A 19,895-nucleotide genomic window follows, 5' to 3' on the forward strand; every position below is an offset into this window, starting at 1 on the left:
AGAATAAAAGAGCTGAAATTAAATTAGGATGAGACAAAGGTGCTTTTGGTCAGAAGGTATATCGGCCTGTACTGGAAAGGATTGTATTCCACTTACAGGACCAGGTTCATAGTTTAGGAGTACTCCTGGATCTAGTCTTGTTATTAGCTGCTCAGATGTCAGGAGAGTTTCTGTCCAGCTTTGGCTGGTGTGCCAATCCATTCCTGGTCCTGGTCATACATGCATACATTTTGACTGGGGCTAGTGGTCTGTCAGCTGCACTGGCTTCTATTCTGTTTTGACTGCAGTTCAAGATGCTGGTTATTTTGTATAAAACCCTAAGTAGCTTGAAACCAAGCTGCTCGAAGCAATGTCTCCTCTTATGTGAATCTGCCCTGTTCTTTAAGATCAGCTGTTGAGACCCTCTTTTGTGTACCATTGCCTTTTAAGGCAAGAACTTTCTCGGGGGTGGCACCCAATAAGCAGAACCCTGCCCCAAGAGGTTGGGCCATCTTCTCTATTTGGATTCTGCTGGCACACACTTTTTATTCTGCTGCTGCTGCTTATGGTACTGATTGTGAATGCTTTTCTTTGTTTTATGCTGCTATTTTTAGTTAATAATTACTGATATAAAGGTATGGATTATGGTTACTTTTATGCTTGCATTGTATCTGTAAACTGCACTGAGCAACTCCTTTATTCAGGGGGAAGGGATGCGACTTTTAAAAAATAGATGCGTTTATTAACAAACCCTTCCCTTTATTTGGGAGGTCAAAGCTTAAGGAATTGGTGAAGAATCTGGTTGAAGTTTGTTGAAGATTGGTAGCTTGGTGATGAAGTTGAAGTTGAAATTATAAATGCAGATTTCAGTTCGGTCATAAGAATGAATATTGTTATGAATTGCAGAGGGGGGTCAGTGTGAATGATACCCTGGGTCCCTTGCAGTTGTTGGGATCATGTATCTGTGAGAGTGGAATGTTTAAGAGGAAGCTTGCCAAAGCAGTTCCTTTGTCAAACTAATAGCTTTGGCTGGCTTGTTAAGTACCATGATTTAGCAAATCCAAAGAAGTTGCCCTGTGCCATAGAAACAAATGGATGGGCCTTTCTCCATCCACATCACCTGGCTGATAGGTAGAAGAACAATAGCCAGAGTTGTTATTTGTGTAAGCTGAAAAGCTGGAGACTACGTTGGAGAACAGATATGCCTTCCTCTATGCTGGATTTTGTGGTTCTGCTTGAAACCTAGTGGAGAAGCAAGATCTGTTAGACTCGTGTTAGTGCTTGAGCCCCTCCATCCTATGTGCAGGTTGCATGTATGTGTAAATAAAACCATATACCCTGAAGACACCAGAGTCTTTGCTGACCTTCATTGGAAGGTAACAGAACCTAGAGTAAAGTGCAGGCACTCCTGGAGTCTCACTTCTTGGAGTTTGAGATGGTGCCTAACAGTATTTTCAATTTTCACATTCCTTTCTAGCTTGGATCAAGAGTAGTATGCTGTTAGCAATGTCAGACTTCTACTCACCAAGTGGAACTCTGGGTTTGATCCAGGCTAACTTAGTTACATTTGGATCACATTGATATCTACAAGGCTTAAATCATGATTAATCCTGTTGAGATCAATGTGACAAATTAAAGTTCAGCTAAATTTGTTCAGATCCAATCCCATGTATTTGAAAAGCTGTCTGACAAATACATTTACATAAAATAAGTAGATTTAATTGCTTAAAAAAACCTATTAAATTTTACCTTTTCTTCTAGGTTTAACTACAGATCAACACATCATCTTGCGTCACATGGATTTTATGAATTCCTAAACTGGTTTGACGAAAGAGCATGGTATCCACTAGGAAGAATAGTAGGTGGGACTGTAAGTACCAGAAAATGTAATCAAGTTTTAAGAAAATGTCCATTTATAAATGAATACTGTTACTTCCATTCCATGTTATACTTTGAGTTTTTAACTCCATTTATATCAGATTTTAAAATTTCAATTACAGCAAGTATGTAAAAAATAAGCTGTTTTTCAATTAAATTTAAAGTGTTCATATTTATATTTATCTCAGTATTGAATCATGACCATCTAGCAGGACCAGGATCTGGGAGATCCAGATTCGAATCCCTACTCAGTCATGAAGCTCACTGGGTGATGTTAGGCCAGTCACAACCCCTTACCCTCCCTCAGAGGGTCGTCGTAGGGATTAACTGAGGTGAGGAGTGAACCATGTGCTCCTTGGAGAAAAAGGTGGGATATAAACGTAATAAGCTCTTCTGCTTACCTGCTTAAGAAAGCTGGAGGGGCCAGCCAGATGGAGATGTCAGTCACCAACCTGGTGATCTCAGAAATCTCCACGTGGTTGCAGTTGAACTTGCACCAGTCACATAATGTGCTTGGTGAATTTCTAACTGGACAGAATAGTCCTTAGGACAATTCAATTTTAGAAATGTAATTTGGCTAGCTTTTATAAGAGAAAGATATTAGTGAGCTGTGTAGGCAGAAAAGCTTGTAGTTGAAAAACATTCATATGAGAAAATGTTCTTGCAAACAAAAGATTCAACTTCTATGTTTTTCATGATAGGGTTGTGGTAGAATATAATTGCTGTTGTACTGCAAAAATGTTTTGCATGAACCATCTCTGATGGATATAGATGTGTCCTTGAACACCAGTTAGCTCCTTTTTCAATCTAAGAAGTGCTGTTTGAGTAGATTTACAAGATGCTAGTCAATAAAACGAATCCTTGCACATTTGATCAATAAAACATTTAATGAAATCAATTTGTTCCTCTTTTTAAAAATCCTGATTTTTCTGTTCTGATTTGAATTATTATATCATAAAGCATAGCTCTGCCAATTTTTGCAGCAAACGGTGTCAATATTGCTTGATGTGGTTGTGTAATAGTTTTGGGTTACTCAGTTTAGCTTTATATTAGGGTGCGTTCCCTTAGTACATATAACCCATGCCATAAACTTTCAAAATCAGAAGTACTATTTCTGTAAATAAACTATTTGATGCTTTCTGCTGTGGCTTCAGCAAATGAAATTCAGTAAATAGGTGATAGCTATATTACTTTTGGCAACCCTGAGGAAGGGCTGTAGCTCAGCAGAACACCCACCTTGCATGCAGAAAGTCCCAGATTCAATCCTCAGCCTCTCTAGGTAGGGCTAGGAACACCCCCTGTCTGAACCTCTGGAGAGCTGCTGCCAGTTGTGTAGACAGTACTAAGTTAGATGAACCAATGACCTGACTTGGTGTAAGATATTATTTATTTTTATTTATTTATTTATTGATATTAATATTAATAAATAATATTATTATTTATACCCCATCTGGCTGGGTTTCCCCAGCCACTCTGGGCTGCTTCCAACAGAATATTAAAATACAATAGTCTATTAACCATTAAAAGCTTCCCTAAGCATACCTTCAGATGTCTTCTAAAAGTCTGGTAGTTGTTTTTCTCTTTGACATCTATTGGGAGGGCGTTCCACAGGGCGGATGCCACTACCAAGAAGGCCCTCTGCCTGGTTCCCTGTAACCTCACTTCTCACAGTGAGGGAACCGCCAGAAGGCCCTCAGAGGTGGACCTCAGTGTCCGGGCTGAAGGATGGGGGTGGAGACACTCCTTCAGGTATCCTGCACTGAGGCCGTTTAGGGTTCTAAAGGTCAGCACCAACACTTTGAATTGTGGTCGGAAGCGTACTGGGAGCCAATGTTGGTCTTTCAAGACCGGTGCTATGTGGTCTCGGCGGCCGCTCCCAGTCACCAGTCTAGCTGCTGCATTCTCAATTAGTTGTAGTTTCCAGGTCACCTTCAAAGGTAGCCCCACATAGAGCGCATTGCAGTAGTCTAAGCGAGAGATAACTAGAGCATGCACCACTCTGGTGAGACAGTCTGCAGGCAGATAGGGTCTCATCCTGCGCACCAGATGGAGCTGGTAAACAGCTGCCCTGGACACAGAATTCACCTACGCCTCCATGGACAGCTGTGAGTCCAAAATGACTCCCAGGCTGCGCACCTGCTCCTTCAGGGGCACAGTTACCCCATTCAGGACCAGGGAGTCCTCCACACCTGCCCACCTTCTGTCCCCCAAAAACAGTACTTTTGTCTTGTCAGGATTCACCCTCAATCTGTTAGCCTCCAACCACCTCCAGACACTCACACAGGACCTTCACTGGTTCTGATTTGAAAGAGAGGTAGAGCTGGGGATCATCCGCATACTGATGAACACCCAGCCCAAACCCCCTGATGATCTCTCCTATTTGTCAGCTATCATATCTCATGGCCTTCCTTTTAGGCAATTCAAGATTTACAAACATATAATGAGGTATGTTCTTTTTAAAAAAGTGTCTGAAAGAATACAGGCCATCTGTGGTAGGATCCTTAGAAATACCCCCTTTAAAATATTTGCATGAATAGTCTCTCTGCTCCCCACCCCCAATCTTTTTGTTTCCCCCTGTAGAGGCTGCTTTTGAGATTGCTTCTCTTGTTTATCTTGTACCCCTTTCCCTAGCTGCTACTGGATTCATTTAGCTAGCTAGGGTTTAATGCTCCAGATTTTCTAGTTAATGGCCTATGTGCTTTTTGAACATTAGCTTTATGCTCATTTGGATTTTAAATACAATTAGATCCATACAGGCGGTGTTGAGAAAAATCCTGGGCCCACCCTCATAAAATATGATTTTTTTGCTTGCAGTTTGTGAAAATCTTTTATAAAGCAATTTAGATTAAGCAGGTGTCTTTTGTTGTGTTCCTTAGCCATCCTTGAAACCTGAATTATATACCATATTATATGTTGTTTTATAATATTAAAGCTAATTCAATGCTGATACTGAAAAATATATCTGTATGTTCAATTGTTACCGAAGAAAATGTTAATGAAAATGTGTGTGTGTGTGTGTGTGTGTGTATTAAAAAGACGTTTGGCTCTAGTAATAGCTTGGTCTTATATGGGTTGTGGAAATAACAATCTCTTCTACATGTGGGTTACATTAATATATTTTAAGTCTTTCTGTAACATTGATTCAAATAGAAGAAAAATGCATTTTTCGTCTGCAATTTGGTAAATCACTTCCACTCTCTCTCCTAGGTCTACCCAGGGCTGATGGTGACAGCTGGCCTTATACATTGGATTTTAAATATGCTTAACATAACTGTCCATATAAGAGATGTATGCGTGTTCCTAGCACCAGTTTTTAGCGGCCTTACATCAATTTCTACTTTCCTGCTCACCAGAGAACTGTGGAACCAGGGAGCAGGGCTTCTAGCTGCTTGCTTTATTGCGATAGTACCAGGTTACATATCACGATCAGTTGCAGGGTCTTTTGACAATGAAGGGATAGCTATTTTTGCACTGCAGTTCACATACTACTTGTGGGTAAGTAACAACTCATGCTTCATAATTTTTATCTCACTGTCTTTTAGTATTTTGAATCTGTCTTCGTTGTTTCTGCCTTTTAAATTGGCTTTGATTTTAGATTTCTTCAATCGGGTACTCACAAGAAAGCAACGATTTAAAAATTTGAGGGCCTTTTTCGCATATGCTAATTACTCTCTTTCCAAAAGAAAAAGTTGCATTGTTATATGGTAAACTGGTTTTGAACTGGTGAAATATTTCATGGTCTTTAGCTAGATACTGCTTGAACACTTCCTGCATTATGTCAAGGGCCAACTTATTCTTCAGGGCCTTTTAACTGGAGCAGAGCTTTCCGAACGTTTCATGTTGGTGACACACTTTTTAGACATGCATCATTTCACAACACAGTAATTCAGTTTTACTAGCAATCTGGAGGTTAAAGTAGGAGGAGCATGGGGAGTGTTCCCATAACACACCTACACACTGCAGCCGACACAATAATGTGTTGCAACACACAGTTTGGAAAGCTCTGAACTAGAGGGATCGCAAGTATAAGTGATAAGAATTCAACAGCCATAAGCATTACTTTATTATTTATTTAAAACACACACACACCCTTCTATCAGTTTAACAAAACTCTCAGGGCAGCTCAAAGCAGTCATAAACAGTAGCCATGCAAGTTTCATTTAACATGTCATCAGTTTGAGCAAATTCCTAAACCCATGTTCCTGAAATAATGTTGATGGAAGTGGCCTGAACTAAGCCAATCCAAGACCTTTATTTCCTAACCTTTGAACAGTATCCTTTGTTAAATGTAACATTCTTGTAGATATGACTTTTAAAAGTGGTCTGATGGGGTCATGTTGACACTAATAGAGATCATAATTGGTTACATTAGAGATAGTAATGGTGCATTAGTCTATTGCTTTCCCACCTGCTTGTTCTCTGCTCCTAATCTATTTTCTCCCAAGTCCCATTTCCTCCCACAGGATTCCAAACATGTGTTAACCCTCAGAGGTATCTTGGGAGAGGTGAGGTGTAGCAGCAAAGTAATACGAGGGCATGATTAAGAACGGTCTCCTCTCCCCTCTCCCCCATTGCTGCTTCATTCTAAATCAACTCCTGAACTGGCTTTTCCCTACAAATCAGATTTGATCATCAGGATATCATTACTTAGAAGTTTGTGTAGTTTAGACCCTAAAATTGTATTACACGGTCTAACACATGCATGTTTAAAAGTGCAGTAGAAGTCATAATAATCAAATATTAAAAAGTTTAATAGTTAAAGTTGGTGACATTTTGCTATTGTTACAAAAATTGAGCTATACAATATAATTTAATACATAATGCAACTTTAATATTAGTATACATAATACAAACATAACAGATAAGCTCATTTAGGACTGCACCCTAGTGTGTGTGTGTGTGTGTGTGTGTGTGAGGGAGAGAGAGAGAGAGAGAGAAAGAAAGAGCATAAGCCATGCCCAGCTGTGGCATGAAGCCCACAGTGCATTGTGTATTGGGAAATCTTCAGTGCACGTGTGCCTGGAGAACATGTAACACCAAACAGTTGTTTAATACTATGTCGGAAGCATATCAGTGTGGTAATGGAATGAATAATCTCCCAGTAAAGTACCTTAGTTAATTCTGATGCAAACCTTAAAAGTATATTTAGTTCAACCTCTGCTCTTAATTGTTGTTTTTTAATTTGAATGATACATTTTTTCTTGTTTCTGCTGAGTTATAACACAAATCACCATTTGTAGGTGAAGTCTGTGAAAACTGGATCAGTCTTCTGGACCATATGCTGCTGCCTATCCTACTTTTACATGGTAAGTGGTATCCTAAATAATGTACATAATGTGACTTTGAAATCATTTATTGGCAGAACCCAAATGTGCAAGTCACATTCTTTATTTGTACACTGTAATTGCTTTTATTAATAGTATATTGGAGCAACATTTAAAGATAGAAAAAAGTCTAACAGCACTTGTCTGAAAACACTGACTTTATAAATATGATGGTAGGTTTGAAAAGTTTGTTTAACAGAAAATGCCTCTTCACTTTAGAGAATTGGTTTGCATTTTGTATCTTGACTGAAGTTAGTTGAAGATTTATTTTAAGCATGCCACTTGCCCAGTTTGCACCTCACATCAAAGAGTGAATGAGCAGCATAGTTGTGCACCCTATTAAAATGTTCCTGTGGTACTTAGCATATGCTGCTGCACTGAGAATGAAAGAAGCCAGAGTCATCCAAACCAAGGCACGTGGTTATCTGCAAGTGATCTGCAAATCTTGGTCACCACAGGCATTTGTTTGAACAACACAACAGGCGAGATTCTGTTTATTCCGCAGTATGGCGTCAGCAAGAGAGGTGTGCTGTGGGTACCAGAGCAGGGTGCATCAGCACATAGCTTATTTTAAACTTATGCTTTACTGTGGTGTGTGAACTAGGTCTCTCTAATCCTAAAGACCAGATGAACTGATTTGTGCTGCTGCGAGACTATTCACTGCAGTCTTTAAAATCCAGCAGAAATCATTTGTTCCAAATGGGGAAATCTAAAATGTGTGGAATCTAGAAATATCTTTACCTGGCAGTGCAATGATCTTAATGAGGGTGCCAGGTGAGTCTCATTGGGGAAGGATGCTCTGTTTTCAGAGCGCCTCCATCAAAAATGCCCTCTGCTTAGTAACCACCCACTTCAGCTCTTAAGGGAGACGAGGAAAGAACCCAGAGAAGGGCCTCAAGTGACTTTCTCAAGATCCAAGCAGATATATTTATGGAAGGAGGTAATAGTTTCAGTACTATAGCTAACACTAGTTTTTTATTTAAAGTACTTCACTCTGGATTTTGATATATATGCTAGATTATTAAAGTTAAGTGTTTTTCTTCTTAAAAGTTGCTACATTTGGAAAATAACAGATACAGTGGAACCTCGGGTTGTGAATGTGATCCGTGCGGGAGGCAAGTTCGCAACCCGCAGCGCTGTGTCTGCGCATGCGCGGGTCACAATTCGGCGCTTATGCTCAAAGCGCAATTTAGCGCTTCTGCACATGTGCAAGTGCCGCAACCCGGAAGTAACCCATTCCGGTACTTCCAGGTTCAGCACGGTGCGCAACCCGAAATTGTGTAACCTGAAGCATCTGTAACCCGAGGTACCACTGTACTTGGTTGCCATATGTGTGACCAGGCTCTCAATGGTGCATAAGGTGTGGATGCTACAGATCTGTTCATACTTTGTTTGTTCACTAGTGTTAATCACTATATCCTTTCATTGTAGAGGAAAACATTGCAGTTCTTATTTTGACATTGTTGGTAAAATGAATAGTGCGTCTAAAATTCAACTAACTGGCAAATTGCTTAATGTTGCAGTCTTCTTAATTGGAGTTAATGAGTTCCTGCTTGATAGTATGTCCCCCATTTTATTTACTCTTTTATTAAGTTTACAAATACATTATAATGCATTCTATATAAATCACAAAAGTAGTTCTTTATGTTAATACATAATAATTCATATTAACAGTAGTAAAGTGATGGTTTGTATAATATTCTGGAAAACATTTCACTGAGAGCCATGATGTAAAATCTTAACTAAGGCATACCCAGAGTAGATCCAATGAAATCAATGGACTTAATTAAGTTAATTAAGTCCATTGAATGGGTCTACTCTGAGTACAGCTAACGTTGAAGGTCACGTACAATGTGTATAATCTGTGTAAAAGACTAGTTGAGGAGGAATAAGTAAAAAATGCTTCCTGGATCTGCTTTCTACTGAAATCTTTCTGTCCTGTGGATTTTTCCTTGTGGCCTGGATTATCTTGTCTTGAAGACAAAATTCAATTCATGTTGGTTAGTTTAATGGTTTAACAATAATGTGTATAAATTAGCATTATGTTCTGATATGTTTATTTTTCAGGTTTCTGCATGGGGTGGTTATGTTTTCATCATCAACCTTATTCCACTGCATGTATTTGTGCTCCTGTTGATGCAAAGATACAGTAGGAGGGTCTACATAGGTGAGTGTTTTGATTTGCTGAGATTGAATGAAAAGTGGGGGTTTTCCCATTCTTAATCACATTACTTCCTTTTTCAATTTAAATGACTATGAATTTAACTTAATTTAAGTGGTTACTTTTGTCCAGTTACAGGCAAAATCGTAAAACAGAATTATTAGAATTCCAATAAGGTTATTAGAATTATTAGATTTGTTTTACTTTTTAAATCATCCTGCATTGCATTGCATTGCTTATTGTTTCTGCCATAAGGAAGCTTGCTTATTTGTTTGTTTGTTTGTTTGTTTGTTACAAATAAATATGCTTAAGGCAGCTAATAACCAGAGTAATAATACTGCAAAATGAACAATGTAGTCTAAACAAAATGATAATTTAACATGGCAGTCATTCATCTCAAGATAATTTTTCAGAAATGTATGCAACTTTCTTACTATTACCAGTGTGTGACAGAACTGTTTATAATGGGACTGATGAAGCTGGTAATGAATGACAGTTGATCATCCCAGTGCAATGATATCAGGCATTGTCCCTGCAAGTAGCTTTGATTCCACCCTGAGAAGGAGGCAACTAACCTCTCAGTCTCTGTCCCCAGTAGGATGTATAAGTGTGAGAGGAGCTTTATACTAATCTTGTCTGCTTCGCTGTACAATTTGGTGTCCTGAAGCTGATGGATGCCATGTATTAGACCAGGGGTCAGCAAACATTTTCAGCAGGGGGCCGGTCCACTGTCCCTCAGACCTTGTCGGGGGGCTGGACTATATTTTGAAGAAAAAAATGAACGAATTCCTATGCCCCACAAATAACCCAGAGATGCATTTTAAATAAAAGCACACATTCTACTCATGTAAAAACATGCTGATATTTTGAAGACAAAAATTAACAAATTCCTATGCCCCACAAATAACCCAGAGATGCATTTTAAATAAAAGCATACATTCTACTCATGTAAAAACATGCTGATTCCCGGACCATCCGCAGGCTGGATTTAGAAGGCGATTGGGCCGGATCTGGCCCCCGGGCCTTAGTTTGCCTACCCATGGATTAGACATTGCTAGGGCTTTTCCTTGAGTTCCTATGCTCTGTTCTATCCCAATTAATTCTGCACTTGTCACACAAAAGAAGCCCTTTTAAAAAAAGGCCAACTACACAGTGGAAAAATTGCAATTCTGCTGTGCTGAAAGGTGACATGCTACAGTGCATTGCATTCTGTAAATATGTGTTCTTCGATTGGAGATAAGTCTCTTGTGTTGCCTTTTACTATTAAAGAGCAATCAGAGGCCTGTATGCAGCCTTAATGCTGGGCACTATAGCACCAATATGGTGATAAAACACTTCCTGCTCTTACAGCTTGCATTTTGAATACCTGACTTTATGTGATGTCAGGTGATTGACTGATGGTCACCTGACAAAAAATGGACTGAGGAGGGTATGTGATTCAGTATCTCGCCCCTGACATAAACCTTCAGGTCGGACATTCCACATACAAGCGAGCAGCAAGAAAGAATGAAATTTTGTGGGAAAGAAGCCTGGTATGATTTTCTTTATTGCAGACACACATACAATAACAAAAAAACTAATGGGGCATGGTCTAATTTGCATCGCAATCTTGTTCAGGATCATTTGATGTTCACAGAACTTTTCCGGAATGTAAATTCTTTGCCAGAATTGGGCATATTTTATGGCTTTTGTAAATGGATGTAAACTGAGATTCTATTTGACCTACTTGGCATCATAACTACAATGCTGACTAAACTCCTGCTGACTGCTCATGCATATTTGATGCGGAGTTATTGATGTTGACATCAGTGTGACTACTTTTGAATCAGTTTAGGAAAATTGCAGAAGATTTTCTGCAAGTGCTTAGCTGCAAAAGGTTACAGTGCTGAATAAAAGGAAAAAAACCTTCATAAACAGAATAAGCTCCCTGTGATCTATTTTAGAGCAGTCTAGCGGTAAAGGTAAACATTTGCAACAGTAGTAGACAAATATTTGTCACAATTTAGAGCTTTTAAATCTAGTTTCAAATAACTTTGAGAGGATGTAAAGTACTATATACATGCAGAAAACTAGTTTGAATCAGAAGCAACATTGTAGGCTTAATTCTACGCACGGACATACTGACATTAAGAATAGAATTTGGTCACGTTGAACAAAGCTGATTGTCTTTCAGTCTTTTTCTCTTTTTTGTTTAGGACAACAGGCTTTCTGGCTTGTTACTTTTAAGCAATTTTAATGTAAACATAATTTTAAGTGATCCTTCACTATATCTGACTTCCATACCAAAGCAGCTGGCAGAATTTCGATGTTCAAGTTTATTAGCTAGCAATTAATAACACATTTCAAGGAAAATGAACAATATAATGGAAATATCCAGACTGAATTGAAGGACTATTTATCATTCTATACTCAATGAGGATTGATCATGCCCAGTAGCTGCAGAATACTGATTATCTGTTGGAGGAGGGGAAGAAGAAATACAGTGGCTATCCTGGAACAGGGTGTGTAGGAGTCACTCTTAATGCTGCAACAACTTTTTTAGGTCCCACTTTTAATGCATATTTCATAGAAAAATGCTCAGTAGCCAATGTTATGGATATCCAGTGGACACGAGAGAACTTGTGCTTCCTTTTCTTGCTGCGGTGTCTCCCACCTGTCTCTTCTGTATGGTCCTCCAACCCTCCAAAGCAGTTTGGGGGTGGGGAGGTACGTAGGGAAGTATAGGGGTGGCTAGTTCCATAGTGCAAGGGGAAGGCTTTTGCAAAAGCCCATTACACAAGCAGGATGACACCATGGGATGTTGCTTGCTAAGATAACCGGTAAAATAGTAGGCACATCGTATTACTTTTCTCATATCACTGTTTTTAACTTCATATGCACATGTAATGTCCTTTGCTTGTTAAGGGAAGTAAAATTTATTCTTATACTGCTTAGAAAGACATATATGTGATGTGCTATAAATAGCAGGATTTCTACTTTCTTTTACTCTTGTATAGTCTACATTGAATGCTGCCCCTTCCCTACAACACTTGGCTAACATATAGCATAAATCTGATTTTCTGCTTATATGCATAAGAAAGCAACTTTTGAATTGTTCAACAGGATAACGCTTGCCGCCTTTGCATTGAAAATAAGTGGAACAAAGTAGACCCATAACTTCTTCTTTTTTCACATGGTTTTTCACATTCCCATTTGTCATAATACTTAATTAGCTGGACAGTTTTGTTAGTTATTAGCAAACGGAATTTGCCATTGTATTATTGAGCAGCACTGAAACTGCCTTGTAGGTTAGTCCTTTCGAGTGTAGGATTGAATGTTTCATGAGGAGATAATGAATAACTAAGACATCTGGTATTATGTTTAGAAAGGTTACAGCAATCAGGATCATCTTGATAGATGGACATTGTTGTTATGGTGTTTTTCCAAAAGATTCTTCTAGTGAGAACAGCCCATCCTTCAGTTTCTAACTTCTCTGAGACTGTATTCTGCCAATGGTGTCCTCAAAAAGAAACTTGAGTGGTGGAAGATTTTCAAAAGTACTTAGTGTATTTAGGGAAGACTAGCAATGCTGTGTTTGCTGCCAAAGGACTGGTAACGGATGGTGCAAAAATCTTGTATCATTGTATTCTGATAGCCTTTAACTGAAATTTGTAAAGCAGTCAGTAAATGAATTTCTGTGCTGCTGAAATACACCTAAGGCCCTTAACCTGCCGGTGAGTGTGAGCTAACCATATCAGGAAGTCTGAGAAAGGGAGGTCCAATGTCCATTTGCAATTCAAGCTAACTGTGCTCACCGTCTAATTATACAGTCTAGACCCGACTGTTCTGCTTTCATCATGCTGTGATGTATCTAAAGAAGCAAGCTCATCAAAACTGAATTATTTCAAGGTGAAGTTTTTATAATTAAAAACTCTTTGGCAAGAGTTATGTAGAGGTTAAGAGGAGGGTGCTAATCCTTTCCCCATCTGATATCTTCCCCCCCCCCAAAAAAAGAAATCTGATTCAGAGTCTGCTTTCTGGCCAAATAGGAAAAAGTAGTTGGGGAAAGAGTTACAGACAAGCAGCAACAATTAAACACCTCCCAGCACTACCAGTTTGGGAATCCTGCTGGCTGATGCGTATCCTTTTTATCCCCTGCTAGCATCAATATTGGGAAGCAGGTGGCGCTGTGGGTTAAACCACAGAGCCTAGAGCTTGCCAATCAGAAGGTCGGCAGTTTGAATCCCCGTGACAGGGTGAGCTCCCGTTGCTCGGTCCCTGCTCCTGCCAACCTAGCAGTTTGAAAGCACGTCAAAGTGCAAGTAGATAAATAGGTACTGCTCCAGCGGGAAGGTAAACGGCGTTTCTGTGCGCTGCTCTGGTTTGCCAGAAGTGGCTTAGTCAGGCTGGCCACATGACCAGCTGTACGCCAGCTCCCTCAGCCAATAAAGCGAGATGAACGCCACAACCCCAGAGTCGGTCACGACTGGACCTAATGGTCAGGGGTCCCTTTACCTAGCATCAATACTATAGAGCAGTGCTGGCCAACTCCCAAGAGACTGCGATCTACTCACAGAGTTAAAAACTGACAGTGATCTACCCCCTTTTTTTGAGTTCAGGTCCCATTTTTGGGGGGCTCGGGTCAAAGTTACTGAGTTTTTTCAGGGAGGAGGAAAAATGTTGAGCTTCTTTTAGAGGAGCCACAGTTGATCAGCTTCTTTGGGGGGAGCCCATGATCTACCAGTGATCTACCTGTTGGACATGCCTGTTATAGAGGATGGAGGAAAATTCTTTATGAAGGTATCATTGTGAAAAATGTGTCAGAATTGCAAAGGATATTGGGATGGCATGGAATGGGTCTATATTCCCTTCGCACAGACTTAGGAATCTTATTAGCATTTTCATATGAGCAAACAGTAATAAATTTGTTTTTGCAGCCATCTAAAGTGTTACCGGGTGGGGGAGTTGATGTGCAGAATTAATAAACTCTTGTAATTAGCATAATGGAAGAACACAAAACTGTAAATGCGACAATGGATCCTAATTGCTGTTAAATGCCACAGGATGGCAGTGTTGCAATAATTTTGTGACATGAATTTCAAAATAGTGGCAGGCTTGGCATTTTTAGAGTTACGTGTGTAAATATCTTGGTTAGATGAAGATACAAACCCTGAACTGAAAGAAAAAGGGGAGAAATTATGCAAAAAGGTATGCCATTGATCACTGTGTGTTTCTGTGGTTTCCAACACATTGTCTATTGACTGAAATGTTTTGATAAATGAGTCTTAGTGAAATGAGTTGTGTTGTGCAAAGATCATGACATTTGAAATAAAGCTGCTTGATTGAGGATGCAAAAGTATAATGAACATAGTCCACAATTATAAGGAAAGCTGGTAGAGGTATGTTGTGTTCATAAACTGGGAAAATATCAAATATATTAGCAGCTTTATTCTGAATATCCAGTTTTACCAGGGCATTGTTATGTCATCTTGCCTAGATGGAGCTGCAAAGAAAAAATAGTTGGCAATCTACATACAATAATAATTATACAAGCTGGTTAAGCTCACTTTTGCTGTATTTTGGACATCCCCAAAAATGCATGTTATGCAACTAAACTGCTTGGTGCCCAAATATCTGTAAGCGTGCCTCCTCCAATACCAGGCAATTCAGTCTTTAAAATTGGTGGCAAGGGAAGGAGCCTCTGTTTGGGTCCAGGTCAGGGTTCATAAGTGGGGAGGATGTAGAAAGACCACCTCTGTGGTGCAGCCTCAACTTTCAAATAATCATCTTCATTGTGTCTCCCTCATTGTTGGTTTTCAGATGTCAATTGAAAACATTTTTATTTATACAGGATTTTGCAGTTTCATAATTGGATGTTTAATCCTTAGCAGCAATATGTGACTTCGTGTTTTATTTTAGCTTATACATGGTTTTTATTCATATATTTTTGCTTTTTAAAAAATTCAGAGAACATTTATCCAAAAGTTACAATATAGTTACAATACATTTTCGATCAATATTTTTGCTTTTGTGCTTGCTGTATATTTTCCTGCAATCAACACAAGATAATATCACCAAGGCAACTATCTGTAAACAAACAATAAACATCCATAAAAATGGCAAAATGTAGTTTCTGTCCTAAGGAGATTTTACCTTGAACAATTGCAGACGTAGGAATAAAGAGTCCACTTGTGATATACCAGTCGTTCAGTGCTTGGAAGTCATTCCGTTAACCAGACGACAAACTGAAGGACATGGTCCTCTTTCTATGCTCCTCCCGATGGAAACATGCAGATGGGGACAGATACACCCCTGCTTTAAGTCCTAAAATTATGAGTATTGCTTTTAACTCTGTAATATGTCTTCTCCCTCATAATTTTAAGCACAGACAAAATTAAAACTTTCTCTGTGTGCATAATAATTTTCCTTTTTTGCTGTTTTTCATTCACAGCATATAGTACTTTCTATATTGTGGGCTTAATATTATCCATGCAGATACCTTTTGTTGGATTTCAGCCAATAAGAACAAGTGAACATATGGCAGCTGCAGGTAAGAAAATTATTATTATTTTATATATTAAATTTACCGTATTTTTCTGTCTATGAGACACCCCCGTGTATAAGTTACCCCCTATTTTGGGGGACTCCGATTTAAGAAAACTGGGGGAGGATCTTACCATGTATAAGACGCCTCCAAATTTTGGACATTATTTTTTAGGAAAAAAACCTAGTCTTATACACAGAAAAATATGGTATGTTGTCTTACACCAGAGCCTCAAGGCAATCTACAATAAAATTAATTAGGATCCAGTGCACTTCAGAAAATCCCTAAATAAAATAACAGTTTAATGCATTGAAAATACTCACTATGAAGGTGTTACTCTGTATTGTAATCAGTCACACAGACACTATTTTGGCTAGTAACCAAATGACAGCCAAATGTGGCATATTTGAGCTAAAGGGATCCATAAGAGAATTGGAGTTTTTGTTTACTTATGGGAACAGAGTATTGAATGGCGTACCTCACTGAAGGGCAAAATATAAGCAGTTAAAAGGATGGTAAATATATTTGTCTCCTGTTTACAATCCACACCCCCTTGACTTCCTATGCCATGAAAGGATAATTAAAATTAATGAGCTTAGAGTAAGGATTGAAATGTTGTTTGAGAACTTAAACCAAGGTTGTCTTTCTTTAACCAGGTGTATTCGCACTGCTGCAGGCCTATGCCTTCTTGCAGTATATGAGAGACCGGCTTACAAAGCAAGAATTTCAGACCTTGTTCTTCCTGGGTATATCTCTAGCTGCTGGAGTTGTATTCTTGAGTGTCATCTATTTAACATATACAGGTAAATCATACAAAAGAAATGCTTTTCATTGACAAATAGAGTTTCAGATAGGCCCTGAGTAATCCACAAGATTCAATGAGCCCTTCAGGCCTCCCAACAATGTTTGCATGATTCAAAAGAAACTTCAGCAACCTTATCTATAGAAACAGCATTTGGTGTAATAGCTGGCTTTTTGCACCCATTAAAGCATTTTCAAAGCAACTTGCTTTTCTTTCTTTTTTTAGGACTGATTTAGTATTTCCTTCATTTTCTATTAGTTTAAAACAAAAAACGGTTGTCCTTCTTCAGGGTCTTTCTCCTTTTGAAACATGTGAAAAGTAGATATTGATCCAAGCCTTTCTAGAAATCCATAATAATGCTCATCTACTAACTTAAATTGTTTTGTTGAAATTTTCAGGTTACATTGCACCATGGAGTGGCAGATTTTATTCACTATGGGATACTGGGTAAGTAGAATAGAAACAGCACCATACATTTAGGCTATGCTGAGTGGGTGACAGGTTTTATCCATTTCAGACAAACCTCCTGAACTATGGTCTATTGTTATGAGAAAACTGTAAGCTTCCATTTGCTGTTTGAAACAATCTGCAGTTTCCCATTAAATCCTAATACGAGCAACTCTGACTTACGCAAACTACAGTGAGTTCATTCAGTCGTTTCATCCCTTGGTTTCATTTGAACAAACCATTGCTCTCTGTATTTGTACATTGAGAAACTTCTGAATTGTTCCAGATGACAAAAAGAAGCATTAAATTTCCTCCCCTCACAGGTGAAGAAAGAGGGAAAGTGTTTCAGAGTTTATTTTTATATATTTGCTATATATGTCGTGCACATCAATAGTAGAATTATGCTTAGCTGTGAGTCCTGGAAGACCTGTTCCCCGCTTGCACCCCAGTGTTCAATTGCAGCTGCCTCCCAGCTGTTTCCTCACCCTAAGCTCTGGAGTATATGAAAGACCCAAGCAGGCGAGGGTACTCATGGGCAAATTGTGTCAATGTCCTGAGCCATTTGGATGTTCCAGATGTTGGTCAGGGCTTCAATCAGCCAGAAAATCCCCCAGAAACCCATTGGATTCATCAGTCTCTTGAGGGCTGACCACGTTGATAGATCCCCTACCTCTACAGAGGGGGAAAGGTACTGAAAATCTAAATCTCAACAGGAAATGATCTGACCATGACAAGGAACTGATGTCAGTATCCCCCATCTTTTCACCCTCTTCCTGCCCAGTTGAGGAAAAAGGTCCAGAATGAAGCCTGCCATTTGCATTGGGCTGGCAGTCTGAGAGTCCTCTGCAGCACCTCTGAGACCAGCTTAAGCAGGCAAACTGCTGGGCAGATTCCCCCCACAACTGGACACAGAGTGTGTGGAGAGAGAGAGATGAAATCTCTGTAGACTACAGCAACACCCCAACCCAACCCTCAAGTCTGTCCTGATGCAGCACTGAGTACCCAAGTGGGCACAGCTAGGTGAGACCAACCCCACCCTACTCGCCCACCCAGGTTCCAGTGATTCAGGACCAGATCAGCCTCCTCCTCCATAACCAAATCATGGATGAGGGAGGTCTTACTGAGAGCCAACGTGGCATTCAGCAACAGCAGCCACAGACCTGAGGGCTGACTGATAGCACAGCCTCAGTTCCCCAGGTTAGAGAAGGGACTGGCACATGGCTCAGTTACTAACTGCTTGTGCTGTGTGCCCCTTACCCCTAAAGAGGGATGTGTCTGATCATTGGATCCACACACTTTGTTCACACTTTGGCAAGGCGACATAGGGAAGCTTTGTAATGAGAATAGGTTTTTGGCAGTTTCTGGGGTTAAATGAAATGCATTTTAGCTAAAAAATAAATAAGTAAATGTTAGCCTGCATATTTAAAGGTGTATTCAGAACATTACAAAAATAATTGAAGAATGTTCAGTAGTCCTCGGTTGTACTATCTTTAGTAGTTTCGTCACTTCAAAATAATTTGAACTGAATTTTTTTTAAACAAGGTATGCGAAAATTCACATCCCGATCATTGCCTCTGTGTCTGAACATCAGCCTACAACATGGGTTTCCTTCTTTTTTGATCTACATATTCTCGTGTGTACTTTCCCAGCAGGGCTGTGGTTCTGTATCAAAAACATCAATGATGAGAGAGTCTTTGGTAAGAAGAAGTAACCATCTTTTCAGAGCTAAACTATAAGCTTTAGCTGAAATGCTGATGTTCTAGTTGTTAGCTTAGATTCATTAGCTTAGTTTACTGCTGTTACTTCAGTGTTGGGTTAAATGCATTTCCTCAGGAAGTAGATATGTTTCTTAACGTGATTCCTTTTGATTGAACTTCCTTTTAGAATGGCTTATACTGAATGCTTCCACTGTGAATATACAAGTAGAATCTTCTCACTGAAAGGCTAATGCAATTTTATGTATTATTTCATAAATTTATATACCGCTTGATTGTAAGGGAAAAACCCTCAAAGCGGTTTGCAAAAAATATTAAAGAATAAAATGATAAATATGATTTATGGTAATTTAACAGATTATCTATTCATCAGCAAATACACTCTACAGTTATTTTAGATACTTTTGTTTGCAAATTGATGACTCTGCTCATAATATGGTGAAATTCCAGTGATTCCAGAGGTGAGACTTGGTTGGTTTCAAATGGGGGGGGGGGGAGAGAAACCTTTCCATCACTGTAGTTACAGGTAATTTTAAAATGGGCATTGCTATAGTTAGCTGCTTCTGAAATTATACCTGTCTTTAGTTTGCATAAGCTTTCCACCAGTGTAGGGTTTGTATTAGTATGCATTTTAATCCAGTGCAAGAAAATTACTTTATTCAAATTAATTTGTAAAAATGCTATTAAAATGCTGCTTGTGAGAACTTTTAAAAACTTCTTTCCCTTCTAGTTTTAGTGCAGTCAAGTTTCAGGAGTTCACAGAAACCTTGTGAAGTAATTTATATGCTTTGGTAAAGCTACTCTTTTGTCCTTCAGATCCTAGTAAACTGAGATGTCTTTTAGCAAGATAACATACATATTGATTTGGTTCTGATTAATTTTCCATATTTTTTTGATAAACAACTGAAATCCCTTTTTAAAGTTCAGAAATATAATCTATAATATATTTCAAAGGTAGGTTCAATTCTGTGCACACAGCAGATTTTAGGAATCAAATCTGTAAGCTTCAAGTGTACAGTAATTGTGCTTATTTCTGAAGTGGATAGTAATCAAGATTTTAAAATGT

At 38.9% G+C, this 19,895-nt stretch overlaps 1 protein-coding gene across 1 annotated transcript in view; it reads left to right on the forward strand.

The window, feature by feature from the left end:
- STT3B (STT3 oligosaccharyltransferase complex catalytic subunit B) overlaps positions 1-19,895 on the forward strand; it is a 48,957-nt gene that overhangs the window by 12,835 nt on the left and 16,227 nt on the right. The window contains exons 2-9 of the mRNA XM_080974715.1: positions 1,741-1,849; positions 5,065-5,352; positions 7,098-7,163; positions 9,249-9,348; positions 15,773-15,871; positions 16,522-16,668; positions 17,066-17,114; positions 18,657-18,811. Of these exons, the coding sequence (XP_080830841.1) occupies positions 1,741-1,849; positions 5,065-5,352; positions 7,098-7,163; positions 9,249-9,348; positions 15,773-15,871; positions 16,522-16,668; positions 17,066-17,114; positions 18,657-18,811 (1,013 nt within the window). The remainder of the gene's footprint in view (positions 1-1,740; positions 1,850-5,064; positions 5,353-7,097; positions 7,164-9,248; positions 9,349-15,772; positions 15,872-16,521; positions 16,669-17,065; positions 17,115-18,656; positions 18,812-19,895) is intronic.

This window comes from Podarcis pityusensis (assembly GCF_964106645.2).
Source record: "Podarcis pityusensis genome assembly, chromosome: 12".
NCBI classification, from domain to species: domain Eukaryota; kingdom Metazoa; phylum Chordata; class Lepidosauria; order Squamata; family Lacertidae; genus Podarcis; species Podarcis pityusensis.